The 27542-nt window shown below is 62.4% G+C and overlaps 2 protein-coding genes across 6 annotated transcripts; one reads left to right on the top strand and one right to left on the bottom strand.

Moving 5' to 3' along the window:
* Positions 1-1148: 1148 nt before the first annotated feature.
* On the top strand, positions 1149-18237 carry CMBL (carboxymethylenebutenolidase homolog). Of its 4 annotated transcripts, XM_055123950.1 has the most exons (7): positions 1149-1326; positions 1549-1602; positions 10801-11034; positions 12365-12472; positions 13495-13637; positions 16140-16231; positions 17941-18237. In XM_055123950.1, the coding sequence occupies exons 2-7, from the start codon at positions 1574-1576 to the stop codon at positions 18118-18120; spliced, it is 786 nt and encodes a 261-aa protein (XP_054979925.1). In that variant the 5' UTR covers positions 1149-1326; positions 1549-1573; the 3' UTR covers positions 18121-18237. The 4 variants fall into 4 exon arrangements, with proteins under 4 accessions (XP_054979925.1, XP_054979924.1, XP_054979926.1 ...); XM_055123949.1 differs by lacking the exon at positions 1549-1602 and having other exon boundaries at positions 1150-1326; XM_055123951.1 differs by lacking the exons at positions 1149-1326; positions 1549-1602 and adding an exon at positions 4644-4794.
* A 2190-nt stretch (positions 18238-20427) lies between these two features.
* On the bottom strand, positions 20428-27486 carry CCT5 (chaperonin containing TCP1 subunit 5). Of its 2 annotated transcripts, none has more exons than XM_055137867.1 (11): positions 27329-27486; positions 26119-26179; positions 25503-25667; positions 24589-24787; positions 23629-23821; positions 23404-23553; positions 22478-22597; positions 21956-22141; positions 21597-21734; positions 21331-21511; positions 20428-20738 (listed from the first exon to the last, which is right to left on the bottom strand). In XM_055137867.1, exons 1-11 carry the CDS (start codon positions 27431-27433, stop codon positions 20611-20613), a joined length of 1626 nt encoding a protein of 541 aa, XP_054993842.1. In that variant the 5' UTR covers positions 27434-27486; the 3' UTR covers positions 20428-20610. The 2 variants fall into 2 exon arrangements, with proteins under 2 accessions (XP_054993842.1, XP_054993851.1); XM_055137876.1 differs by having other exon boundaries at positions 27402-27464.
* Positions 27487-27542: the final 56 nt, after the last annotated feature.

The following is a 27542-nucleotide window of genomic DNA, read 5'->3' as shown; positions in this document are numbered from 1 at the left end:
GCTGTACTCAGGGCTTATTCCTGACTCTGTGCGTGGGGGTCACCCCTGGTGGGGCTGGGGCACCCAGTGCAGAGCTGGGGAGTGAACAGGGACCAAACCGCGTGCAAGGCAAGTAGCTGACCCCCTGCACTATCTTTCTGGCCTCCCAGTCTTTGAGTCAAGGGGAGGAGAGACTCGGGGGTGGGCCCCTGTCTTGAGCGCGGGTGTTTGCTAGGAGGGGCTGGATCCTCCTGGCCTCTGTCTTGGGAAACCTCAGGTCAGTACATTTGTTGAAACAAGGCTTTCAGCGAGTGGATGATACATGATCCAGTGACCCAGTTTGCAGGACTAAATGCCAAAGGAGTTGTTTTTAGGAATGCAGATGAGGGAAGAGCCAGAGATTTACGGCGCTTCTGAGAGTTCCAGGACGCTTTCCAAGAGCCGGGGAGGATTTGCAGACTGGATACACAGAAGGCGGCCCTCTCCCGAACTGGCAGGGGCCCGGGCAGGGAGGGCCCGGGCAGGGAGGGCCCGGGCGGGGAAGGTTCCCGCTGGCTCAAGTAGAAGGTGCCAGCTGAGAAGAGTCCACGGGGGCTCTGAGGAACGAAGGTCAGTGGGCAGGAGTCGGGCTCCATCCCCAGCACCCAGCACCCAGCACCCAACACTGCTGAGTCTCCATCTCTCTCTCCCTCTCCCTCTCCCTCTCTCGGTCTCTGTTTCTGTCTCTGTCACACACACACACACACACACACACACACAGAGTGGCATTTCATGCTAAGGAGCCATTGTTGGACACTGAAGTCCAGAGCAGCGATTTCCATCAGCGTTGCCCACTGAGAGCAGCGGGGAGGAACTATCAAAACACAGAACGTTCTCAAATACTGTTTGTTGGTTCACCAGCACTTGCTAACCAAAGACAACCCTGCAGCACTGAGGGAGGAGGTTATTTCTGGAGTTCGCGTCCCTGTGCAGCACCCTATGCAGTCTGTGACTTCCAGTCAGTTCCGAAGGAAGCACTGTGCCACGTGGAGTGAGGTCTTGGGTTTGATACGGGGCGGGCAGATTGTCCCAGGCACGGAGCTCTGCAACTGTGAAACTCCGCCTGTTAATAATAGTGCTGCTAAATCTGTTGGTCCCGGTGCTGGGCTCTAAATTTAGCGAGGAGGAGAAGACGTTGTGTTGTTACTCAGATGTAATCTTCCACGCAAATGGTTCTTCCAAGGCGCTGGGGAGGCTTAAAACAGACGACTACACACTTGTGTTTTGATGGAAAGTGATGGTTCGCTGGGGGACACCCTCAAGTTACCGAGCTCTGCCTTCCAGTGCCGTGGGACCGTTTATGGCTTGGTAAGTCATGGTGAAAGACAGGCAAGCGAGTCCCGTCCTGCGCAAGACAGGCTCAGCTCATCTCCCTCCCCACTGGAGGAAAGCGCCAGCCCCAGCATTTCCTTCTTATTCTCTCTCTCTCTCTCTCTCTCTCTCTCTCTCTCTCTCCCCCCTCTCTCTCTCCTGTTTTGTTTCGGGCCACACTGGATGCTGCTCGGGGGTTACACTTCGCTCTGTGCTCAGAAATCATTTTTTGTGGTGCTCAGGGATGCCAGGATCTGTTCGGCCACGAGCAAGGCAAGTGCTTACTCTCTGTACTCTCTCTCTGGCCCCTTCCTTCCTTCCTTCCTTCCTTCCTTCCTTCCTTCCTTCCTTCCTTCCTTCCTTCCTTCCTTCCTTCCTTCCTTCCTTCCTTCCTATTTCTCTCTTCTTTTTCTTTTTTCTCCCTCACTCCCTCCATTCCTCTTTCCTCCCTCTCCCTCCCTTCCTCTCTCTTTCTCTCTTTCTTTCTTCTCCCTCTTTCTTTATTTTTCTTTTTGGGTCATACCCGGCGATGCACAGGGGTCACTCCTGGCTCATGCACTCAGGAGTGATTCCTAGTAGTGCTCGGGACCATATGGGATGTTGGGAATCAAACCCGGCTTGGCTGCATGCAAGGCAAACACCCTACCTGCTGTGCTGTCAATCCAGCCCCTCCTTCCTTCTTCCTTCCTTCCTTCCTTCCTTCCTTCCTTCCTTCCTTCCTTCCTTCCTTCCTTCCTTCCTTCCTTCCTTCCTTCCTTCCTTCCTTCCTTCCTTCCTTCCTTTCCTTTCCTTTTCTTCCTTCCTTCCTTACTCTTTCTTTCCCTCCCTCCCTCCCTCACTCCCTTCCTTCCTTCTCTTTCTCTCTCTTTCTCTCTTTCTTTCTTTCTTTCTCTCTTTCTTTCTTTCTTTCTTTCTTTCTTTCTTTCTTTCTTTCTTTCTTTCTTTCTTTCTTTCTTTCTTTCTTTCTTCCTCTCTTTTTTTCCACACCCTCTGGTGTTGAGTGCTCAGGGAGCACCCTTGGCAGAGCTGAAGGACCGTACTGGGTGCTGGGGATTGAATCTGCATTGACCACATGCAAGGCCCGTGCCCTGCCCGCTGTTCTATTGCTCTGTCCCCTTAATACTTGCTTTCTCTGAGGGATGGGCCTTTAGTCCACCCCCAGTTCTGGGCAGGGATTCCTCTCAGCAGTGCTCCCAGAACCATGTGGCACCTGGGATTAAACCTTTGCCCCTTCAGGGAAGCAGGTTCTTAGTCCACTATCTTTCCAGCTCTGTTCTTTTTCCTTTTGCATTTTCTTTTGAATTGGCTTTTACCGTCTGCCTACTTTCTTCATGAAGTAATGATTTGCAAAATATCTGGGCCCACACATCATTTTAGTCTGTGTGAGTATCATGATTTTCTATTCCTCTGAAATTGCTTCTGAGCAGATGAATTTGTGATAACAGCTGCACACGTGTGTCGACAGGATTGCTTTGCCTCCTGTTTTAAGAGAAAACCTCTTTGAAGGAAAAGGTCATTTTCCCACCTGAAGTCTGAATTGATGTTTTTCTTTTTGTTTTGTTTTCGGGTCAGACCCGGCGACACTCGGGCACTGCTCCTGGTGTGGCTGGGGGACCATAAGGGGTGCGAGGGGGGGGGGGAACTGGAGCTGGCCACACGCAAGCAGGCACTCCCTCTGTCCTATGCTCCAGACCCCCATTCACACACTTTTCTACTAGAAGAACCTACAGAATTTCTATGCTCAGCTCAGGTCACTGCTGTTTTGTTGTTTAAAACCTGCCTTGCGGGGGCCGGAGCAAAAGCACAGCGGGTAGGGCGTTTGCCTTGCATGCGGCCGGCCTGGGTTCGATCCCCGGCATCCCATATGGTCCCCTGAGCACCTCCAGGAGTAATTCCTGAGTGCAGAGCTAGGAGTAACCCCTGTGCATCGCTGGGTGTGACCCAAAAAAGCAAAAAAAAAAAAAAAAAAAAAAAAAGCCTGCCTTGCAAGCTTCTGCAACCCAGGTTCATTCCCCAGCACCGGAAATGCTCCTCTGAGCACTGCCAGAATGACCCCTGGGCACAGAGCCAGGAGGAAGCCCCAGTGCCATGAGATATAACTGACCCCAAATCTGTGGCTCCCAGAAGCTATTTCCCCACACCCCCATTTCCGTGTTTTTGAAGAGGTGGGCCACGCCTGGCTCAGGTCACAGGGACCCCCTGCTGGCCAAGTGCCTCAGTCTCCCTGGCTGCACTCTCCCCAGCCAATCATTTGTGCCCGCTGAGCTGGCTGAAATAACCTTAGTCAGATGAGCACAGACAAAATATGGAAGGGGAGTGGGAAACAATGGTTAATATGTACTGATGTATTTATTTTGCAGTGCCAGGCATGGAACTCAGGGCCCACGCATGCAGCACGTGTGCTTTGCTTTCCAGTTACATTCTTTTTTCTGCTTTTTGGGTCATACATACCCAGCAATGCACAGAGGTTACTCCTGGCTCCGCACTCAGGAATTATTACTGGCTGTGCTCAGGGGACCACCTGGGGTGCCGGGGATCGAACCCGGGTCAGCCGCATGCAAGGCAAATGTCTGACCTGCTGTGCTATCGCTTCAGCCCCTGAGTCACATTCTTGGTCACGTAATTGACTTTTTTTTTCTTTCCGTAATTGACTTTTAAACACAGTGGGGCTTTGGTGAGACGAGACTCAGAGGAAGAGCCTGCACCTCACACATGAGGTCTCGGGCTCCGTCCCAGCAGCAAAAGACAGGGCGGTGAAATGAAATAGCCCAGTTGTAATTCACAGGAGGTCAGGACTCTGGGGTCCTGGGCTTGCGGGTGCGCTCAGGGGAGGGCAAGGGCCTGGCCCGCCTCGGGAAGCTGGGCAGGACCCCTACCAGGGCCACGCTCTGCTCCCCGGGCTCTGCGGGGTGTGGAAAGAAAGGAAAAGGAGGGGAAGAAGGAAAGACGGGCTGGAGCCATAGCACAGGGGCAAGGGCGTTTGCCTTGCATGGCTGCCGACCCGGGTTCGATTCCCAACATCCCATAGGGTCCCCCGAGCACCAGCAGGAGTAATTCCTGTGCATCACTGGGTGTGAATCCAAAACGCAAAAAATTAAAAACAATTAAATAAATAAATAAAAAGAAGGAAAGACAGAAATAGGGAAGGAAAAGGAAGAAGGGGGGGGGGAGTAAGGAGGTGAGCAAGGAAAGCCTGGAAAGCCACCGAGGCCCAGTGCTGGCGGCTGCCTGGGGGTGCCGAAATCCCGCATGCAGGACACGCGCTCACTCGGCGTCTGGGTCAGGCGGCGGCACCTGACCGCGGGCGCCTGCCAAGGCCCCGGGCGGGCTCACCCGGCCCTCCGCCCTCCTCCCTGAGCCCTCCTCCCGCCCGAGCCCTCCCTCCAGGCCCGGCGGCGGGGACTCCGGGGCCACCGGCCTGCCCTCGGTCACTGCCCGCGGGGCTGCGCGCGCGCGGCGGGACAGGTAGGGGCGCGGGGCTGCGCGGGGGTCTGCCCGGGGTGTCCGGGGCACGTGCGTCCCCCCTGCAGCCCGCAGCGTGTGCACGGTGCCCCCCGGCACGGCCCCCAGCCCCGGCCCGGCTCCCCGCGCGGAGCCAGGGCGCGGCGGGGCGCGGGAGGAGCGCGGGAGGGAGGCGCGCGCCCCGTGCGCGCGTGTCCGTGTCCGTCCAGCAGGGATGCGGGCGGCCGGGCACGGAACCCGCCACCCCCACTCGCTCCCGCAGGAGGCCACCTGTTGTTTTCAAGGCCCCTGTGAGACACGGCGGCCGGGGCCAGCCCGCCGGGCGCGTGGGGAAGCGCTCGCCGGCCCCGGCGCCGCCAGCCCGCAGTGGCCAGGCGCGGCCACGTGATGGGCATGTCTGCAGGCCGGTGGACTGGACTCTGCAGGCCGCGCCCTCTGCGAAGGGCAGGGCTGGGGGAGGGCGCTGCTCGGCCGCCAGACGGTTCTAGAACCATCCAGGCGGCCCCCTGTGAAGGTCAGTTTCTGGCAGATTCCCAGCATGTTTTTGCTGAGTGAGGGGGAAACTCCCAACTCCCCCTCCCCCTCCCCCCGGGGGCTGCCTCTTTCCTGCTTGCCAGCTGGGGGGGGGGGTGATGGAGGGGGGGGCTGTCCCCAGTCCTGTGTCACCTGCTCACCGCCTCTGGGTCTGAGTCTCTGAAATGCTTCTAGTAATTTCCTCCCAGCCTTCCTGCTCGGGGCACTCACCTCTGTGCCAATCCTCTTCGTGAGTCAAAATCTATTTTATTCTTTTCTATTTTGGGGGGTCCGCCCTGTGGTGGTGCTCCGCCCTGAGGTTTTGGGGGGAAAAGTCTTGGAGAGACCTGGGGAGCACTTGTACAGAGGCTGGACCTGCCTGACCCCTGTACTGTCTCTCTCAGGCCCCCGTTTTCTCTATTTCTGTCTCTTTGGCCCATTTTCTCTCTTGCCTCGGGAAGTCTGACTCCCATGATACCTAAATAAATGATGGGGGTCGTGCCAGCCGGGGCGAAGGCAGTTGAGGATATTACTCCCCAGCTCCCCCTTGAGTCGGGGTGGGAAGACCCCGCCTGGCACCGGGGAAGGTTGAATTCGGTCAGCTACAAAGTGACCCCTCCAAAGGCAAACACGGTATGTGGTAACTTTCTTTGTTAAAGAGACGCCCAGTGCTCCCGAGATAGGGTGGGTCGTGGGTCGTGGGTCCCTGCCGACCACTCTCTTTTGGGGGGCGCAGGGGGAAGCGTTGGGTTACACCCCTCGGTGCTCAGGAGTCACTCCTTTTTTTTTTCTTTTTGGGTCACACCTGGTGATGCACAGGGGTTACCCCTGGCTCTGCACTCAGGAATTACTCCTGGCGGTGCTCAGGGACCATATGGGATGCTGGGAATCGAACCCGGGTCGGCCGTGTGCAAGGCAAATGCCCTCCCCGCTGTGCTATTGCTCCAGCCCCTCAGGAGTCACTCCTGGCGGGGTCCAGGGGACTGACCCTGGTCAGCCATATGCAAGGCAAGCGCCTTCCCCTCCACGCCCCAACCCCACCGCCCGGGACCATGGCCTGGTTCTGACTGTTCCAACCTGGGCCTGGCCTTGGCAAACAGCCCCCCACCAGGCAAACCTGATCTCCGTTTGGCTCGCTCCTGCGGTCTCCTTAAAAGTTAGTTGTTTTAGGGGGCGGGAGCCACAGTGCAGCAGGTAAGGCATCTCCTCTTACAGGCAGCTGGGCCGGGCCGGCTCCCCCACACCCCACGGGGGCCCCCAAGCTCTGCCGTGTCTGAGCGCAGAGCCAGAAGGCACCTCTGAGCACCACCGTGGGACCCGCCCCCCCCGCCGGAGCAAAAACAAACCTTTTAGTTCTGATTCTGCATATCTAGAATATTCCGAAAGGAAATCCCTTGACAGCTGCTGGTATCTACTTGACCCGGATCTTTTTACACAGTGCGCGAATGTTTTGTTCCCTGTGCTTCTCCAGGGTGAGACTTCCTGTTTGTGTGCTGGCGGCGGTGTGTTCTGCCCCTCGCGGGCCTGACTGGTGCCGCTCGCCGTGTTTGGGTGCTGCCTTAGGGTTGGAAAGCTCGCACCCGAAGCCGGTGCCCGTCAGCCACCAGTTCCCCCCCCCCACCCGTCCTCCCTGCTGGGCCGGTAGCAGCCGCGGGTCCCCCGCTCTGGCCTCCCTCTTGGGCCGCAGGCTGGGCTCGCCGGTGTTTGCTGAGGGATGGATTTTTCCTTTCTTTTCCCGGGGTGTGGTTTGGGGCACACCGGGTGGGTGGTGCCCGGGGCTCCCGCCAGGTGGTTGCTTGGGAACCGCAGAGGCAGGGTGTGGACTCCAGACACCGCATCTGCTGTGCGTCCTGCAGCCTCTGCGCCCTCGTGGACCCAAGGATGAGTTTACTTCTCGGTGCTCTAGAGCAATGCGGCCGTGACTCGGGGCTGCCCCGCGTGGCTCAGGAGTCCAGAGTCCGCTGGGAGCGCTGCAGGCAGGCCTTTGCCCCAGCAGCCTGAGAGCGGGTCGGGGCCAGGGCACAGCGGGACACCCCAGCTGGTCCCCGCCACACACCCCACCGGGAGTCCGCCCTGAGCACAGCCAGGAGTGAGTCCTGAGCACAGCCTGCTGTGGCCCCAAACAGAAATCGACAGAAGCATCCATCCATTCCCAGCCGCCGCCTCCGACAAGCCCCCCAACCCCCCGCCTCCCGTGTTCCCTTGGGCCCCTCCTCCCGGGCCCAGGGCTGCAGAGAGGGGGCAGCGACGTGCCCCTCCCTGCACACGTGCCCACCGCCGGAGTGGGCGGGGCCAGCACTGAGCAGGAGGAAGGTGCCCAAGGCGGGGTCTGTCCCGTCTGCCCACACCCTCCAGAACCTTCCGCAGCGAGTGTCCTGTCACCCGGAGATGCCGAGCACTGCGGGCCTGACCCCCTGCTTCTTACTGCCCTGTCACCTCGCCTCCTATGGTCACTCCGGGCCCCTTCCCTGCCCGCCTGATAGTCTGACTCCCCTCCTTCTCCCACCTTCTTCTTCTCTCTTCCTCCTCCTCTTTCTCCTCCGATTCTCCTTCTCTCCCTCTTCCTCCTCCTCCTCTTCCTTCCTCCTTCTCCTCCTCCTCTTCCTCCTTCCTCCTTCCTCCTCCTCTACCTCTTCCCTCTCCCTCCTCCTCCTCCTCCTCCTCTTCCTTCCTCCTTCCTCCTTCCTCCTCCTCTACCTCTTTCCTCTTCCTCCTCCTTCTCTTTGTCCTCCTCTCCCTCCGCTTCCTCTTCCTGCTTCTCCTTTTTCTTATCCTTCTCCTTCTCCTTCCTTTTCCTTCCTCCTCTTCCTTCTCTTTTTCCTCTTAGTTGTGGGTCCCACCCAGTGCTACTCCTGGAATCGTGCTCAGAGTCTCTCCCCAGGGCACTCAGGACCACGCATGCCGGGGATGGGGCCCGGAGCTTCTGTGGGCAAAGCCTGAGCTTCGCCCTTGATGCCCTGTCCGGCCGAGTCCTGTCTGGGGACAGCCCCGCAGTGGTGCCTCGTCACGTCACACTCCTCTCCCCAGAGCTCTCGGCGGCTTCCGACTCTCTCAAGGAAAAGCCGATGCCTGCTCGATGCTTCCTCTGCCTCCGTCCCCCTGTCCCAGCCACACGGGGCTGCCGGTCCTTCAGGCAGGAGAGGCGGCCGGCACGATGTGGCACAGAGGGCTGAGAACATGCTGCAGCCATGGGTTCGAGCCCAGGCACCACACGGCTCTGCAAGCACAGCTGGAAGCAACTTCCGAGCACTGAGCTGAGAGCGACTTCTGAGCACTGAGCTGGGTGCAACTTCTGAGAACTGAGCTGAGAGCAACTTCTGAGCACTGAACTGAGAGCAACTTCTAAGCACTGAGCTGGGAGCAACTTCTGAGCACTGAGCTGAGAGCGACTTCCCAGCCTTGAGCTGAGAGCGGTCCCCAGGACCGCTGTGTGTGGCCCCAAACCCAAACAAACAGTGAGAGGCAGTTGGCACTACTCAGCCTGACTCAGCAGCGCGGCCATCGCTGCTGTCTGATTCACGGGCATGTCTCAGTGCTGCCCTCTGTGTTCATACGTGTGAGAAAAGGAAGAGACCCGGGGCGGGGGGGGGGGGGAGGTCTCAGGGGTGGCGCGCCTTGTGGCACGCGTGACGCCACGAGGGGGTCCCTGACACCGCTGTCGTGGCCACAGCGCGTGGCACAGCCAACACACGGCCAGTAAGTGTCTGAGACGTCACGGCCGTGGGCCTGACTGAGTGACAGCTGCAGCGAGGCAGGACAAACAGACGCTCTCCGCCCGGATGGAAGGACACGGCTCCCGGCTCCGCCTCCTCCCCTCCACCCCCCTCAGTGCTCCTGATTTTCAGCCAGAAGGTGGTCGGACTCTCTTGGCTTTTCACTGCCGCTGTCTCTGGTCTCTGTCTATTTCTCAGCCACTTTGCAGTGAGGCGACTTGGGTGGCATTAACCTTTCTCGCATCCTGCGGGTTTTAATTTGGGGGTTTGTTTCTGAATTTGTTATAGAAACCGGTTCATACTAAATTTTTTTTCTTTTGTTTGGGAGTGACACCCAGGAGTGCTCCTGGCGCAGTGCTCAGAGGTCCTCAATGGTGGCCGGGGATTCCTGTGCTGGGGATCACCCCCCCCCCCCCGCCTCCTGCCTGCACAGCCGTGATCGCCCTTGGAGCTCAGGCGCTCACGGGCCTCATGCTGACTTTGTGATTCTTACTTGTATGTGTTGTTATTGTTGTTAGTTTTGAGTTGGGGGTTGCGCCCGGCAGTGCTCAAGGATTACTCCTAACTCTGTGCTCAGGGAGCACCCCTGGCGGGGCTGGGGGACCATGTGGGATGTCAGGGAGCGAACCCAGGTGGACTGCGTGTGCAAGGCAAGTGCCCTACCCATTGGACCACCTCTCTGGCCCTTCGGCTTCCCCTAACCCTCATAGGTGTCAGTGTCCTCGTTCTTCCCTTCTGCTTCTCTGAAGCTCCTGGGCCTCTTTCCCCGCAGCCTTGGCCTGATGTCTGGGGGTCACCGGGACTGCGGTCCCGGCCTGGGGGTCTACCCCGGACTGGGAATGCTCTTTGCCGAGTCCACTCCCTAGGGTGCCCCCGTGTCTCGGCCCTTCCTGGGTGGACGGGGGCGTGTAGGGAGACACGCGTTCCTGTCCCTCCTTCCCGCCTGCCCAGGAGGCCCTTTCTGCTTCCTCTTGCTCTTGCTTTTGTCTTCTGCTCCCAGCTCCGGGCCCTGAGGACGCATCTCAGCGACAGTGACAGCGACAGTGACAGTGACAGTGACAGTGACAGCGGGTCTTGGCTCCCGCTGCCAGCAGGCGGCCCCGAGCCCTGGCTGCACTGGGGCGGTTCCTCCGCCCGCCTTGCCAGCTCCCTCGGGGACTGTCCCGGCCCCCTCATCCTTCCCGCAATTACTGATCTGGCGAGAGGACTTTTCCTATGAGCTCTGCTCTGTGTGTGTGTGTGCGTGTGTGTATGTGCGAACATGCGTGTGTGCGCGTGCATGTGTGTGCACGTGTGTGCGTGCATGTGTGTATGTGTGTGCATGTGTGCATGTATGTGTGTATGTATGTGTGCATGTGTGAACATGTGTGTGTGAACATGTGCACGTGCATGTGCATGCGCGTGTGTGCGTGTGCATGCACATGTGCGCGTGCGTGTGTGCATGTGTGTGCGTGCATGTGCATGTGCGTGCGTGTGTGTGCGTGTGTGTGGTGTCTACCCAGTGGGGCCACACCGGGGCTCCCCCGAGCAGTGCTCGAGCCTGGCCTTTCCCGTGCCAGGCCCACAGCGCCGCCCTCTGGGCCCCGTCTGCCGCCCCGGGCCCTGCCATCTTCACGTCCATTCCTGGGCAGAAGGGATTTCCCGCCTCCCGTGTCCCCGGGAGACGCCCCCCGTGCTTGCTGCTGCCCTCGTGTCCTTTGCGAGCACAGCGTGGGAGAGCACACCGCCCTCTGGGGCTGGTGTCCCCGCCTGACAGACAGGTCGCCCGTGTCCCTCTCCGCAGTCCCGCGCCAAGTTCTGCCATGGCCAACGAAGCGCAGCCCTGCCCATGTGACATCGGCCACCGGATGGAGTACGGGGGCATGGGACAGGAGGTGACCGTGGGGCACATCAGGGCGTATGTCACCCGGGCGCCCGTGGACACCGGCAAGGCCGTGCTTGTCATCCAGGACATCTTCGGCTGGCAGCTGCCCAACACCAGATACATGGCCGACATGATCGCCAGGAACGGATACACGTGAGTCTGCACGTGACGCCGAGCCCTCCCCCTCGGCATCCCCTCGCCCCCCACCTGGGTTGTTCCTTTTCGGGGAAATAAACTGTATTCTTCGTTGGTGCGCGGGGGTGCTCCTGGCTCTGTGCCCAGGAACTACTCCAGGTGGGTCCCGGGGGCCGTATGGGATGTCAGGGATGGGGCCGGGGTCAGCGGGTGCCCATTGCACGTGGCTCCAGCCCACCTGAGCTACCTTCTGCCTTGCACGGCTACTTCCCTGTCCCCCACGGGCCGCAGCAGGTGAATGCGGGTGTTTTCTTTTAACATATTTATTGCTTGTTTTTGGTTTCTGGACCACCCCGGGCAGGGCTCAGGGATTGCTCCTGGCTCTGTGCTCAGGGATCACGGCCGGGGCGCGGATCAAACAAACCGGGCCTGTAGGAGGCGGATGTGTGCTCAGCTGCTGCACTCGGGTGCCTGCTCCTTTCTGTTTTCACTTTACTGTTTAAAAATCGATTTAGGGGCTGGCGCAATAGCACAGCGGGTAGGGCGTTTGCCTTGCTCGCGGCCGACCCGGGTTCGATTCCCAGCATCCTATATGGTCCCCTGAGCACCGCCAGGTAAATCCTGAGTGCAGAGCCAGGAGAAACCCCTGAGCATCACCGGGTGTGACCCAAAAAGAAAAAGAAATCAATTTATCCTTCTGTTTGGGGGCCACACCCTGCAGTGCTCAGGGCTGACTCCTGAGGCTGTGCTCAGGAATCACTCCCGGTGGGGACTGGGGGACCAGAGGGGATGCCAGGGATTGAACCCGGGTCAGCCACATGCAAGGCAAACACCCTCCCCGTTGTACTATTGCTTGACCCCTTTCTTCTCTTTGAACTTGAACATGAAGGTGTGTATATTCTGCTTTTTGGGTCATACTCAGCGATGCTCAGGGTTACTCCTGCCTCTGCACTCAGGAATCACCCCTGGCGGTACTGGGGGACCATATGGGATGCTGGGAATTGAACCCGGGTCGGCCGCATGCAAGGCAAACGCCCTCCCTGCTGTGCTATCGCTCCAGCCCCCAGGAGTCTATTTCTGACCTCCCAAGCACCACTCAGCGAGCTGTGCTGGGCGTGCAGTGTGCAGCTGGGGTCACTCAGAGGAGGGCCTCGAGAGTCCCAGCCAGGGGTGCGCGGTCACCTCCATCTGCACCGTGATGCCCGAGGCCCACGCGGGGCTCGGGTGGAGCTGGACTTGGCAGGAGCGTCCTTGAGCCCGGGGGCTTGTGGCCTCCCCGGCCGGAAGGGCAGGCGGGGCCAGGTGCCCAGACCCTGCGAGGGGACTCACTTCCTGTCCCCGTTCCCAGAACCATCCTTCCAGACTTCTTCGTGGGGCAGGAGCCCTGGGACCCCAGCTGGGACTGGTCCACCTTCCCGGAATGGCTGAAAACCAAGAACGCCAGGAAGATCAATAAGTGAGTTCTCAGCGGGGGCGGCCGTGGGGCACTCCTGGTCCAGGGGGCCACAGAGGGGCCCCTCACATTCCCTCCCTCCCTCCACGGGCCCTGCGCTTCCCCAGGGGACAGGAGATAGGAGCGGGCGGGGTAGACCCAGAGCGATGTTGGCTTTCCTGGCCCCGTCGTGCCAAGGCCAGGGAGGCCCCGGCAGGAACGAGCACTGGCTTCGCTGGGCCGTGGGGCTGGCCAGGCCCGAGCACAGACCCTGGAGTAGCTCGGCTGCCACCAGCCAGCGGCACAGTTCAGACACACCCCGGGGTCCGATGGGCCTCGCGGGGGAATCTCGGAGTGACTCTCGGAGTTTCCTGGGAGAATCTCGGCGTTTGGTGGGGGGACGTCCCACCTAACGCAGTGGCCACGGGTGGGCCCGTTGCAAGGATGCTTCTGGGCGGGGTCGCACACTTTGGTGCTCGGAGACGAGTCCCAGCTCTGTGAGGCGAGAGGCCCCCGAGGGCCTGGGCGTCATGGGGGCGGATGGAAGTGGCCGTGACCCCCTGTGGTGCTCTGCGGCCCCAGGTGTTGGGCCTAGGGTGGGGTTTTCCCCTTTTTTATGACTTTTTGGGTCACACCCAGCAGTGCTCAGGGGTTCCTCCTGACTGGCACTCAGGACCTCCCCCTGGAGGTGCTGGGGTACCGGTGGGATGCCGGGATGGTCAGGCAAACGCCCCATGCGCTAGTTTTGGTCTTCAGAATGAGTGCACACGGGGCTGGGGGCAACGCGGGGGGCTGAGTGCAGGGGGCGTGGGGAGGGGTCCTCCTACCCTTGCACAAAGGGGAGCCACCCATGCCCCTCCCCTGCCCGGAGCCGGAATCAGACCCACCGCACCGCACCGCACGGTGTGGGGACCAAATGCAAAGGGAGGGGATGGGGGCGGAAAGAGGGGGTGGGGGCTGGCGGGGGCGGGGCGTGGCGTGGCGGGGCGTGGGGAGACCCCGGGAGCCTGCCCCTCCCCGCCAGCGCTGCCCGCCCCGCCCTGCAGGGAGGTGGACGCTGTCCTGCAGTTCCTGAGGCAGCAGTGCGGCGCGCGCGACATCGGCGTGGTGGGCTTCTGCTGGGGCGGCGTGGCCGTGCACCACGTGATGACCACCTACCCCGACTTCCGCGCCGGGGTGTCCGTCTACGGTAAGCGGGCCGGGGGCACTGCCCAGCTCAGGCCCCGCGCGCAGCCCAGGTCCTGCCGGGGAAGGGGGCGCTGGAGCTGCAGGTGGAGGCGCGGCGCTGGGGTTAGGGGGGCTTGGTTGCTGGGTTGGGGTCTGGCGGCCCCGGGCGCTGGGTTCCTCGTGGCTCTGGGGTCTTCCTGGTGGTGTCAGGGATGGAGCTGGGTCAGCAGGCTGCATGCAGAGCAGGTCAGTCACCCCCGTGCCAGCTCCCCGGGGGTCTCCAGCCTCCCGCCCTTTGCAGGGTTTTCTCCTTTTTCTCATTCTGGTGCAGGGATGGAAGCCAGGGACTCTCGCATGCTCTGCCCCAGAACTTTTTTTTTTTTCTTTTTGGGTCACACCCAGCGATGCTTAAGGGTTACTCCCGGCTCTGCACTCAGGAATTACTCCTGGCGGTGCTCGGGGGACCATATGGGATGCCGAGGATTCAACCCGGGTCAGCCACATGCAAGGCAAACGCCCTCCCCTCTTTACTATCTTCCCGGCCCCAGGAACGGTTTTTTTTTTCCCTTTTGGGTCACACCCGTCGATGCACAGGGGTCACTCCTGGCTCTGCACTCAGGAATTACTCCTGGCGGTGCTCAGGGAACCCTATGGGATGCTGGGAATTGAACCCGGGTTGGTCGAGTGCAAGGCCAACGCCCTCTCTGCTGTGCTATGGCTCCAGCCCCCAGGAACGGTGTTCTGTGTTGGTGGCTAGTACCAGCAGGCACCCCAGTGAAGCTATGAAAGTATTTTCTCCTTTTTATTTATAGTTCTGTTTGGGGCCACGCCCGGTGACGCTCAGGGGTTGCTCCTGGCGGTGCTTGGGAGCTCTGAGAAGCTGGGGTGCAAAACGCACCCTCCCCGCCGTGCTGTGGCTTTGGCCCTGGGAAGACGCTTCAACAGGCAGATCATTTTCAAGTGTGTGAGCGTGTGCGTGCGTGCAGATGCAAGCGGGCACACAGCTGTGGGCCGGAACAGGCACGAAAGCTGGTTCACGGGGACATAGCAACGTAAACATTTCTGGGGAAGGGAAGGTGGGGTGGCAGCAACGTGGGAACAGCTGTCGGGGGCTCAGCACTCTGATCATTAATGGGCTTAAACCAGAGAAAGCGCCGGGACCTTTGACTTCTTCAGTATTTCATAAAGTCACGCTAGTGATCCCCCTCGGGCTTGGTGGGTCCTCGCTGGAATTCTCACTCTCGGCGATTACAAAACCACGCCAGCCCTTTGGGTGTTTTGCTTGCTTAAAGGAAATGAACTCACGTGACCCCGGACACCCACAATCCAGCCTTTGTGAGCCATGCCCCGGGCGATGGCTCCCTAGCGCCCCCTGGGGGTGGCTGGCGGCGGTGGGCTGGACTCTGCACCTGGCTTGGCGTAGAACCTGGGGACCCTCCGGGCCTTCTGGCTCCCAGCTGGACGCCTCAGGCTCTGCTGTGAGTCGGCTGGGCTTGTGCCCTGGCCACGGGGCTGGCCTGGTGAGAACCCTGCGTGCAGACCGGGGCACCCTGGCCTGCCTTCACTTCGCCCACTGTCTGGGTTTGTCCCCACCTGCTCCAGAGCCTGGCCCCCCACCGGTGTGTGTGTCGTGGGTTTGCCCAGCCCCACTGCAGGAACCCGGGAGGTAGCTGTGGAACACCGGCTTCAGGCAGAGGCCGGGCTGGCGGGGGCGAGCGGCCGAAGACAGGGCCCAGGGCCCGAGGTCCCGGCTGACCCCTCCTGCAGTCCCTGCCCTTCAAGCCGCCACACAAGTGTCCTTCACAAGACGTCTACCTTCCTGTCCCCACGTGTGGCCGAGCGCGTGTGTCTCCTGCTGAGTGGGCACAGCCCTCCTCGTTGAGCCCCCCGGGCGGGGCACGAGGATCTCTGAGATTCCTGAGTAGACGCTGAAAACTCAGGTTCCCTGGGGCCGGAGCGATGGCACAGCGGGGAGGGCGTTTGCCTGGCTCGTGGCTGACCTGGGTTCGATCCCCGGCATCCCATATGGTCCCCTGAGCACCGCCAGGAGTGATAACTGAGTGCAGAGGCCAGGAGGAACTCCTGAGCATCGCCAGGTATAACCCAAAAAGAAAAAAAAAAACCCAAAAACAAAAAATAAACAAACAAAAAAACCCTCAAAAATCCCTACAAAAACTCAGGTTTCCTCATGCCCAGCCTGGATTGGGGCCCCGGGCCTGAGGCTTCTGCGGGGCCGCCTGGCACTCAGCGACACTAGCCAGCACCTCGTGTCAGGGGCTGACGCACTGGTGTAGACCAACAGAAGATTCTAGAACAGTCCAAGCGGTAACGTTGTTTTCATGGTTCCCATTGACGGGCCGTGCTGGCGGTGGGTCTGGTACCATCGGTTCAGGAACTGCCCTGGACAGTCGGGGGTGCCCCAACCAACCAAGGAACCCCCCCAGCCCCCCACCCCGTACACGGTCCGGCCGGCCCTCGGCCTGTGTGCTGTGCGGCTGCCCCCAGCGTCCCGCCCCCCTCACAGGCATCATCAGGGAGCCGGGGGACGTGTACGCCCTGAAGAACCCCACGCTGTTCCTGTTTGCTGAGAACGACGCAGTGATCCCGCTGGAGCAGGTAGGGGCGCGTCCCAGCCCCCGTGTCGGGGGGCGTCACTGCCGTCACTGCCCATTTCCGGCGCGGGGCTTTGCTGCTGCTGTGGCTTGACCCTTCGGGAAGCAGGTGCTGCGCCAGTGAGCGCCGTCCCCGGCCCGAAGGCCCCGCTTGTTCCGGGGTCACACCTGGTGCTGCTCAGGGCGTGGGTGTGCCTTGGGGCCCCGTGCGACCAACCCGGGCACGTGCACGCAAGGCCTGGCCCCTCGGTACCTAGTTCTGTGGCCGGGAAAGAGCCCGGGACCTCACACCTGTGATTCAGTGCCCGGCCGAGGAGAGAGCTCTGACCCGCAGGGTGGCGGCCCCCAGGGTGCATGGCTGGGGGTTGGGAGTGGATCTGTCGGCTCCCAAAACACCCGTGTGTGGCCGGGCCACTGGGCGTGCCGGACCCTGCCTGTGTCCCCCTGTGGGGCCACGAGTCACCAGAGGTGTGGGTCCCCCGAAGCCCGGGTGCTGGAACCTGGTGTAGGGCCAGGGGCGGAAGTCCAGGTGTGCGGGAGGGCGCGGTTTCTCTCCAACACCGGAGCAGCCCCACATCACGGCGAAAGGGCCGATGCTGGGCTGGGTGTGTGACGTGGACGGGCTCTGGGGTTGATTCCTGGCACCCCAGGTTCTGCTGAGCAGAAGTGGCCTCAGGGGTCTGAGCACAGCTGGGTGTAACTCTCCCAAGAGCACTGTCATCCCCATTGCTCATTGATTTGCTCAAGCGGGCACCAGTAACGTCTCCATTTTGAGCCTCGTGATTACTGTTTTTGGCATATTGAACACGCCACGGATGCCGTGCGGGCGAGATACTCTCGGTAGCTTGCCGGGCTCTCCGAGAGGGGCGGAGGAATCGAACCTGGGTGCAAGGCAAACGCCCTACCCACTGTGCTATCGCTCCAGCCCCCCCACAGCACATTATCATTATTTGGGGCCACAAAACTCAGGGGTCACACCTGGTTCTGTTGTGAGAAATTACTCCTGACGGTGATGGGAGACCATGTGGGGTGCTGGGGATCGAACCCAGGTCAGCTGTAGGCAAGGCCAGCACCCGACCTGCTGTGCCATCTCTCTGGCACCCCCCATACGTTAAAGAGGTGATACTAAATTATAATTTAAGGGGACTGGAGCGATAGCACAGCGGGTAGGGCGTTTGCTTTGCACGCGGCCGACCCGGGTTCTAATCCCAGCATCCCATATGGTCCCCTGAGCACTGCCAGAAGTAATTCCTGAGTGCAGAGCCAGGAGTAACCCCTGTGCATCGCCGGGTGTGACCCAAAAACAAAAACAAACAAAAAAAATAAATTATAATTTAAGAGCATACGAAACATCACCTCAGTGGACTGGATCGTACGGTGGGTAAGGTGTTGGCAGGTGCTGACCCGAGTTTGATCCATGGCACTACATACTCCCCCGGGCCCCCGAGCCTCGCCAGGAGTGGGCCCTGAGCACAGAGCTAGGAGTGAGCTCTGAGCACTGCCACGTCTGGCTTCGAGCAAACTTTTTTCCTGATAATTCACGTATCATTTTTATATTGCTCTGAATTGTTAGCGGTGAAAATTGGAAGTGCTCGTGAACGTCGTGGCACTAATCCAAGGCGCTGCTGTCCCGTGTGGTGCCCAGGCCTGCTGGAGGGGGAGGGCGGGGGGTGGGGGGGGCTCGGGATAACTGGCGCCACCCCCCTGCCTCAGGTCTCGGTGCTGACCCAGAAGCTGAAAGAGCACTGCAGAGTGGAGTACCAGATTAAGACGTTCTCCGGGCAGACCCACGGGTTCGTGCACAGGAAGCGGGAGGACTGCTCGCCCGAGGACAAGCCCTACATCGACGAGGCCAGAAGGAACCTGCTCGAGTGGCTCAGCAAGTACGTCTGAGCGCGGAGTCGCCCAGGAACAGCTTCTGCCGACGCGTGGCCCGAAATACCGTCGTTTGGTTTCATTCTCACTTTGGATAAGATAAACCGAGGCATTCTGAAGCCCACGCTCTCATCCGATCCTTTGCTTGTTCACATGAGTGTCATTGAACTTTTGCAGGGGTGTGGGGTGGATGGGTACCGGGGAGCAAGCCGGGGCTGGCCGCATGCAAGGTGAGCACGGAGCTCCTGCACGGCCTCTGGCCCACAGGGACTCCAGACGGGTAAGGGAAGAACATCTTGGGTTGCTTTGGGGCCACAGCCCCCGCGGTGCCCAGGGCTTACTCCTGGCTCCGCACTCGGGAATCACTCCCGGCGGGCTCAGGGGCCATACAGGGTGCTGGGGGCTGAGCGAGCCCGGGCAGGCAGCGTGCACGGCAAGCACTCTCCCGGCTGTGCTGCGACTCGGGCCCAAGTCAGGGAAGACTTTGCGTGCAGAGTAACCCCTGTAGAGCCCGGGGGAGGTGCAGGGCTGGCCGTGAGCTCCCTGTGGCCTTCCTGTTGCACTGAGCGTGTCCATGCAAGTACCTGGCGCAGCAGAGCGAAGCCCCCACCCCCACCGTGCAGGGGAGTGGCCCTGTCCCAGCACTGCCCTGCACCAGGGCATCGAGGGCTCTCGCTTAGGTCAAGCTCGTAGCCCTGCGCTGTTCTCCAAGTTGCAGCTCTAACAGCCAGTTAAGACGGTGACTTGCGTTGCCATCCCGCTGTCTCCCGCGCTCCAAATATCGGCTCCTCCGGGTCCTGAAGGTTGGGCGGGGTTGGAGACAGCACGGGCGAAGGGTGCTTGCCTGCAGGCAGCCGTCAGATCTGATCCCAGCACCACACCTGGAGTGACCCCTAAGCTCCAAAAGGGAAACCGGACGGCGGACGCCAGGTGATGGACACCAGACCTCTGCAGCTGGCGACCAGCCTCAGGCACCATGGCCCCTGGGTGGTGGCGCCCCCTGGCCCTGCCCTTGGCCTCCCTGGTTCCTTCCCTGTTCCAGGGCCCTGCCCAGAACTGGGCTTTCTCCCTCCAGACTGGCCTTACCCAGCCTGACCCGGTGGCGGCACCTCTCCCAGGGAGTCCCCACGGGTGTGTGTAGGTGCTGGGGGCTGTCTCCTGCCATCGTGTGGCCATTTCTGATCCGTCTGGGGCCCCACGAGGAAACCGTATGCAGGCGGGGGGCAAGGAGCAGTCTCAGGCAGCGCTGCTGGGCTGGGCCGAGCTCCCCGGGCCCTTCTGGCAAGGGAAGGAGCAGGGCAGCAGGGCCAGTGCTGGCCAGTCTGACCCCACGTCCCAAACAGGCTTCCCGGGAGCCAGAGTTCCGGAACTGTAGGGCCAGGGCAATTGTGCAGCATGATTGTATTAGCCTCGCACGCAGCCAACCCGGGTTCCATCCCCGGCATCCCACAGGGAATCTCCAGCAGTGACCCCTCGGCAGAGCCTGGAGTCGGCTCTTGGCACTGCAGGGTGTGAAGTACAAACCCAAGGAAAAGAAGAGAATCGCTGTTCTCAGACCTGGGAACGTGGCCGCCTGTGGCCGAGGCGCTCCCCCTGCTGGCCCCGAGGAGAACTTCCCCACGCTGGCGGGAAAGGCTCCAGGAGACGGGGGAAGCCCCAACCAGCCGGGCCCCCTGCTCCGTGCCGACCACCAGGTGCTGGCCAGCCCCACCCCTCAGTGGACAGAGCCAGGGCCGTGCTCAGCGGGGCACTGGGCTCCACTCCTGGCAGCCTGAGGTACACGGGCCCCACGCTCACGGTCAGAGAACAGGGGAACTGTGGGGCGAGGGGACAGCCGAGGGCCAGTGCTGGGCACAGGCCCGGGGCGGGGAGGGAGTGGCTGGTCCTCCCAGTGTGCCTGCCTGGTCCCGACGTGTCTCAGGCTTCGCCCAGGTCTCCCTCGAGCCAGCCCCCTGGGTCTGCGGGCAGCACTGCAGCCCCGAGCCCGGCTGTGTCCCTGGGCTGGGGGTCACGACTCTCACCTCGGCTCCCAGCCCACTGTGTGTACCACCTGGGGACCCCAATCTTGTGCCATGACCCTCCTCCCCAGGGTCCCTCGTCCTGTGCTGGGAACATGCAAAGTGAAGGTGGAGCATTTACAGTTTCAGAGGCCACACCCTGCACGACCCCGACCCCTGCCCCCCGGGCCATCTGGTCTGCTTGTTGGATTCACCTTCTGCAGAACCAAGCCCAGACTCCTGTTCAAATACACCTGCAGGCAAACTCTGCTACAGGTAAGGGTTTCCACAGCTACTTAAAAGATCAAGTCACTCCTTCAAACAAGCATTCAACTGTTACCTATTTATTTAACCGGGAAGACAAAGGGCCTCTAGAGCTCCCTTGAATGTAACAAACACAACAGGCAAGTGGGAAGCACGTCCGCAGGCAGCCAGGGCCAGCACGGCACCACACACGCCCCTTTACTCAGTCACAGCAGCGGCTCCTCCAGCTACAGCCCCCAAGCCCCCTCTACTCCTCAGACTCGCCAGGCTTGCGGATGTCGTCGATCTTCAGGATCATCCTGACCATCTGCGTGGCCAGCGAGATCTGCTGCTTTTTGCCAATCAGGGTTTCGATGACGTGCTGCTGCTTCATGTCTGGAAAAGACAAACTCGGGTTTGTGCACGAGAGCAGGGGCAGTCGGTGAGAGCGTGGGGTGTGTCCCACGGTCTGGGCCGACCTCCGGGCGCATTCTGGAAACTGAGCCCAGCTCGCAGGCCTGACAAGGCCGGGTGCATGGGGACGGCCCGGCCACCCTCCAACACTGGAGATTCTAGCAAGCTGGACCCTGCCCGCCCCAAAGTGTGCGAGGGTGAGAAGGAACCGCCACTGCCGACTCAGCCCGACCAGGTGCTGTGCTCTGAACAGAGAAGGATGCACCCGCCGCAAGGCTGCCAGTGAACCCTGGGCACTCGGACGCGAAGGGGGGGTGTTACTTCCGGGCAGACCACTTGGCACCTCAACAGCTGAAGCTGCGCTGCCCGCTCAGCTGCCGGCCCACAGGAGGCTGCAGACGCCATGCCACCCTGCCACGACGGCTGGTCAGGCCCGGCCGCAGCCCACGGGGCTGAGAAGCACTGGTGTAAGGTGGTCCCACGTGCCAGAACCGAGGACCCCAGCACCGAAACACACGGTACACGCTCTCCTGGTGAGCCCCGCGAGGGTGCCCCGGCCCGCCCCGAGCCTCACCGTTGGTGCCCTTGTGCAGACAGTCGATGCCCAGGGCGGGGTTCATCTCCTTCACCTGCCGCGCGCGCACCTCGGTCATGGTCTGGATGGGGTTCATGCCGCTGTTCTCCGAGAGGGCCATGGGGATGACCTCCAGCGCGTCGGCGAAGGCCCGCATGGCGTACTGCTCCAGCGTGGGGCACTGCGGGCACAGGGCGGGGGCTCGCAGGCAGCGCCGACCACTGGCACGGCCCCCCCCCAGCAGAGGCGCGCCCCCCCCGACCCACCTTATCTGCCGCCTGGCTGACCGCCAGGGCGCAGGAGATCTCAGCGGCGCCCCCGCCGTACACCACGCGGTTGTCGCGGATGAGGTTCCGGATGACGCACAGCGCGTCGTGGAGGGACCGCTTGGCCTCCTCGATGATCTGCGGGGACAGAGAAGGGCGTCGCCCCGGCCCACGGTCGACCTGGCTGGCCGGCGCGGACGGGTCCAGTCCCTATTTTTATCCAGCCCCGCCCTCAGCGCAGGGCGCCAGGGAGCGCTGCAGAGCAGAGCCAGGAACCTCCAGGCTGAAGCACCGACACGCGCCCAGCAGGACGAGCCCGAGACAGGGAGGGAGGGCGGGAGGGGGGGCCGCGCGCTCACCATCTTGTTGCCACCCCTGATGAAGATGGTCACGGCCCTGGAGTTCTTGCAGCGCTCAATGACCAGCATCTTGTCCTTGGTGGTCCCGAAGGAGATCTCCTTCACCAGCCCCGCGAAGCCCAGCTTCTCAGGCGTCAGCTCCGAGAAGCGAGGCACGATGCGCCCCCCGGTGGCGATGGCGATCAGCTGCGGGCAGGGCAGAGGACAGGCTGAGCTCCGGCTCTGACCGGCTCCGCTGCCTGGCTGGTGGCCAGAGCACAGGCTGTTCGCCACCCGCTTGCCCGGCGCGTCCGAGCGGGTGCCAGGAGCAAGGCTGCTGTCCCGGCCCGGGGGGCAGGGAGCAAGGCCCCAGGGGATGTTGAGTCACACACAGCGCCCTGGAAGGCTGGCGGGCGGCTGGCCGGCACAGGTGAGGACGTGTGGGGAAGGTCTCCGAGCGCCAGACCCCCGAAACGCGCGGCCCGCCATCACGCAGCCGTGAGCCGCAGCCTGCCCTCCCCCGGCACCTGCCACGTGGCCTACCTCGATCTCGGGGCCTCCCACCCAGCGGACGGCGGGCAGTTCGTTCTGCAGAAGCAAGTGGTTCGCTTCGTCGTCAAAGCCCCACTGGCAAATGGCCAGGTTGGCGCCCGTGTCTTTGATCTGGGAAGAGAACGTTGCCGTCAGGTTAGTAAGAGCACGCGGCGTGCCGTTGTCGGGGACGAGGCGATGCAGAGCTCACGGCGGAAGGCGGCCGCGCCCCAACCCCTGCCGAGGACTGGGCCGCCTCGGCCCCTGCTGGCCCTGGGGCTCAGGAGGACCCCTCAAGCCCCCAACAAGCAGCACAAAAAAGAGAATGTGTGTCTGGTCACCCAAGGCCCCGAAACCTTCAGCTGTACAGACGTCTGCACTTGAAAGACTGCGTCAGCGGGGCTGGAGCAATAGCGCAGTCTGTAAGGCGTTCGCCTTGCATGCGGCCAACCCCAGTTCGATTCCCAGCATCCCATATGGTCCCCAGAGCACTGCCAGGAGTAATTCCTGAGTGCAGAGCCAGGCGTAACCCCTGAGCATAGCCGGGTGTGACCCAAAAAGCAGAAAAAACAAACAAAAAAAAAAGGACTGTGTTAGGGGCCGGAGTGACACCACAGCCGGGGGGCACTTGCCTTGCATGGGGCAGAACCAGATTCGATGCCCCCCACCCCCGCACCACCAGGAGTAATCCCGAGTGCAGAGCCCGGAGTGACCCCTGAGTATCGCCAGGTGTGAGCCCCCTCCCCAAAACAACAACAACACTAACAAAATACCTGCTCAAAAGGCTAAGAACCCAGAGGGGACAGTGACAGTACGGTGGGTGCGGCATTTGTCTCGGACACGTTTGGCCCCGGGTCCAACCCCCAGGGCCCCCTACGGTCCCTGAGCGCAGGCTCAGGCCAAGGAAGCCCGCTCCCCCCACGCCCGCTGGCACCGACCTGCTGGATCATTTCCTGGAACTTGTCCTTCTCGTACTTCTGCAGGGCCTTGTAGTCCTCCACGGATGTCACGTCCAGCTTGTGCTTGGTCTTGGGCTTGGGCGGCTCGAAGGGGCAGGTGAGGATGGCGATCTTGGCGTTCTCCACTTTCTACGGGGAGCCACAGCTGAGCCGGGGCCCTGGCCGCCGCGCCACCACCGCTGCCACGGGGCCCTCCTGGCTTACCTTGGGCATCTGCGGGTGGCTGAAGTCCTTGTCCACGATGACGCCCTTGATCAGCTTGGTGTCCTCCAGCCGCCCCCCCACCTTGCCCTCCACCTTGATGAGCTCGAAGTCGACGTCTCGCCGCTGCATGTCCGCCACGGTGAGGACGGCGTTCACGGCGATCTCCGCCATCTGCCGGTGGCAGCTGTTCACCCTGGGGGATGGGACGCGGGTTCCACCGTCACCGCGCATGGTGGCACTCGGACCCACACGCAGTTCGGCCAGGGGGAGAGCAGCCCCATCTCCGCCTGCAGACCGAGCCTCGGGGCGCCCCTGCCTCAGCACAGCAGCGGCCGGCAATGCCGACCTCACCCAGCTGGGCAGGCCCTGGAAGGGAAAGAAGCCAAGGGGCCCCGGCCTCGGGGAGGGGACGATGGGAACCCCGGGCCACTGAGCTCTGAGGGAGTCATGTGGGGCCGTGTCACATGCTTCCCCCTGGCCACTTCAACCCACGCAAGCCTTCTCTCTACAGCAAAGGCTGGGCGCTCCCGGGTGTGCGTCTGCTGCGGAGGAGTGACCCCGAGCTCTGTGCCGTCGGGAGAACCCGGGCACCGTGAGGTCAGAGGGGACAGACGCTCCTTTGAATGCATCTTCCCCACTCCAGACACGCGCTTTCTTGTTAGAATCCACCACGGAATCTAACAGAAAATGCTCCACGCAGAAATAACGTAAAAAGCCATTGGTGAGAACGTGTCAGAGCTTGCTCTGCTGGACTTGTGTTTTTGGGTCACACCTGGTGGTGTCGGGGGGCCACGGGGGATGCCAAGGACTGAGCCCCGCCGGCCGCATGTAGCGCCAGCGCCCTCTCCCGGCCCAGCGCTCCACCCCGCCTGCCCCCAAGGGGCTCCACCCGAGCGCGAAGCTGCCCGGCTCAGGCCAACCTCCCGCCTGCCCCTGCCCCGCCGCGGGCCGCGCACGTACACCTTGGAGCCGAGCGTGGTCTTGGCCGTCTGGATCAGGGGCTCTGTGTCCTTCAGGTCCACCACCACGCTGTCGCTGATCTGGTCCAGGTGCTCGATGGCGATGCGGGCGGCCTGCTCGTAGCCGTCGGCGATGCGGATGGGGTGGATGCCTCGGTCCAGCAGCTGCTCGGCCTCCTCCAGCAGCGCCCCCGCCAGCACTGCGGGGCAGGGCCGCTCAGGAAGGCGTGCGGGGGACCCCCGGGACCCTCCCCGGACCCCTCCCGGCCCTCTCAGGCAGCTGCACACCCGGGGCAGGGCCGGGCACCTGCCCGAGAGGGAGCACCACACTTTTCACTCATCTCCCCTCACTTCGAAAATACTCCCGACTGCTAGTAAACCGTAGGGAGAGCACCACGAACACCAGCTCAGCGAGCCGGGGAAGGGCACAGCGTGTCACCTGCGTTCTGTGCCCATGCACAGGCATCTGTCCAGCTGTCTGGGAATCAGCCGAGAGCCCCGACGTGCAGCCCCTCGGTACAAGCATGACACCTGGACCCTACCCCCCTCCCGCCCCGTCTGTCCCCGACAGCCTTCTGCACGTAGCCGGAGAGATAGGACGGGTGCCTGCCACTTCCAGGCTGACCGGCTGGCCCAGCCCGAGCCCGTCAGGAGTGATCTCTGCACACCCCCCTAGTTTACACTTCAAGGGGATGAAATTTTGGGGCTTGTTTTTGGGCCACACCCGGTGGTGCTCGAGGACACAGTTTGGGCCAGCCCGCAAGGCCGACACCCTCCCCGCTCTGCTGCTGCTCAGCTCCCGCAGGCGCCACGTCCCTGTGGCTCCTTCCTCCCAGGACAGGTGCTGACCGGGCCCCGGGCCCCTCCCCCCCCCCAGTAGTGAGTGTCACAGAACGTCCCTCAGCCTTTGCTCACCGACGACCCCCGTGGTCCCGTCCCCAATCTCGTCGTCCTGGGACTTGGACAGCTCGACCATGAGCTTGGCGATCTGGTGGTCGACGTCCATCATGCTCAGGATGGTGGCCCCGTCGTTGGTCACGGTCACGTCGCCGTCCTTGTCCACCATCATTTTATCCAGCCCTAGACATAAGGCGACATTCAGGACAGGCTCAAGCCAAACGGCGGCGACCACCAGCAACTGGCCAGAGCCAGGCCGGAACGTCTCAGCCCGGAACCGTGCCGAGAGACTGTCGCAAATGGAAAAGCTGAAGGCGGAAAGAGACCGTCTGCGTGAAGACAGTTTCACAGCAGCCACCACAAGGCAAGGCGTGGAAGCAACCTCAAGTGGTGGGAACTGTAAAAATGGAACAAAAAAGGAGCATCACTAAATGCTCTATACGTCCACGTGAGCACTGTGACTCGGAAGAGAGTAAGACGCCGAGAAGAAAAGTGGACTGGACTTGTCCAGCAGAGGAGCCGGATACCCCGGAGCCTTGGGAATCTACGTGGGGAAGAGAAGATACCCCCCACCCACCGCCGCCCTCAGGGAAGTTGTAGTGTCCCCATTATGAGCACTGAAAGAGGCGCTCACCGTTCGGGCCCAGCGAGGTCCTCATGGTGTTCGCGACCGCCTTGGCTGCCATGATGTGGGACTGAAAGGAAAGCAGACGGTCGAGCCACTAACGCTGATCACTGACCCCGCAAACCTCACGCCGACTGGAAGCACTGGAGGCGGCAGTCCCCTAGGGGTGACGAGGTGCAAGCCCAAGTGTGCCAAACGGCCCAGGCCATCCCCAGCAGTGCTCGGGGACCCAGACTGGCGTGTGCCAGGAAGCCCCGCGCTGCACCAGCTCTCTGGCGGGGAGGGCGCGAGCACCAGCTCAGAGATAGCTCTCTGGCCCGCACCCCCACGCTCGGGAGGACACCCACAGAGCCACTGCCAGGGCGCAGCCCCCCAGCCCTGCCCAGGGAGCCGTGCCCGGCAGGGCCCTTCTCTCGCTCCCCATCACCACCCTCACAGCCCCCGCTGCATCCTCCAGTCCGGTCCCACCCCCAGGACGGCTGCGGCTCCTTCACTGCCCACACAGCGCCCCGCAGAGGGTCTCTGCCATGCACCCCGGCGCCCCTCAAGGCGGCTCAGACGCACGCCCAGGTCAGGGGTCAAGGCCAGCCCCCACTCCACAGGAGTCCCGCGGCCGCCCAGGAACCCCTGGAAGGGCCCCAGTCCCGGGCAGGCGCTCACCGGGGGGTGCTGGACCTTCCCCCCCCAGCACAGGGCGGCCCGAGGGGTCCGCCCAGGGGTCTCAGGCCTCCTCCTGCTCTGGTCCTGGGGTCCGCCCTGCCGGAGCAGCACTGGGGGGCGCGGGGCGCTCCCTGAAACAGCCCAGGCGGGTGGGCAACCCTGCCGGCTTATGCCCCTTGCAAGGGGCCACTGTGGCGCGGGCCAGGAGCCCAGGACCTGCCCTACCCGCAGCCTCGGTGGGCGCGGGCTCAGGCGGCCGTGCCAAGGGCTGCCCCAAGGGACGACGCCCAGAACCAGAACCAGAACCGCCGTGCCCGAGCGGAACCCAGGACGTAAGGGCCAGCAGGGCACGCACAGCAACGCCCCGGGTCACGCGCCGACCCCGGCCCCGGCCCGCCCAGACCAGGGCGCCCCTCCCTAGGCCAGGCCGCCGCCACCACGGCCCCGGGCCCGCCAGCGCCCTCCGGGCCCGACCCCCGCCCCGCCCCGGCCGGCCCGGCCGCCGGAGCACGTGGCCGCGCGGCCCGCGCAGGCGCAGAGCCCGCCGCCCCGCCGGCACCTTGAGCGCCTCCAGCCCCATGAGCCGGGACTTGCGGTCCTGGTCCTTGATGATGAGGAAGGGGCGCCCATACTCGTCGAAGGCGAGGGTGCCCACGGACGCCATGCTGCCGCCGCTCCGGAGCCCGGCCGCCGCCGCCTGCCTCTCGCGAGACGCCGCGACCTCCCGCGCCTGCGCAGTGCCGGCGCGCGCGACCTGTGTGGCGCGGCGGGGA

This window comes from Sorex araneus, chromosome 1 (assembly GCF_027595985.1).
Source record: "Sorex araneus isolate mSorAra2 chromosome 1, mSorAra2.pri, whole genome shotgun sequence".
Taxonomy (NCBI): Eukaryota; Metazoa; Chordata; class Mammalia; order Eulipotyphla; family Soricidae; genus Sorex; species Sorex araneus.
The sequence above is the reverse complement of the archived record's forward strand: the minus strand, read 5'-3'. Positions and strand labels throughout refer to the sequence as shown.

Excerpts from the sequence above, each read along its gene's own strand:
- CCT5 (XM_055137867.1), bottom strand. The coding sequence starts at position 27,433 with ATGGCGTCCGTGGGCACCCTCGCCTTCGACGAGTATGGGCGCCCCTTC. Across the intron at positions 23,822-24,588 it reads ACCACGCTCGGCTCCAAGGT|GGTGAACAGCTGCCACCGGC; the intron begins GTACGTGCGCGG and ends CCCATCCCCCAG. Across the intron at positions 21,735-21,955 it reads TCAGGGGTGGCAACAAGATG|ATCATCGAGGAGGCCAAGCG; the intron begins GTGAGCGCGCGG and ends CTGTCCCCGCAG.
- CMBL (XM_055123949.1), top strand. The coding sequence starts at position 1,256 with ATGGTTCGCTGGGGGACACCCTCAAGTTACCGAGCTCTGCCTTCCAGT. Across the intron at positions 1,327-10,800 it reads GTGGGACCGTTTATGGCTTG|TCCCGCGCCAAGTTCTGCCA; the intron begins GTAAGTCATGGT and ends CCCTCTCCGCAG. Across the intron at positions 11,035-12,364 it reads ATCGCCAGGAACGGATACAC|AACCATCCTTCCAGACTTCT; the intron begins GTGAGTCTGCAC and ends CCCCGTTCCCAG.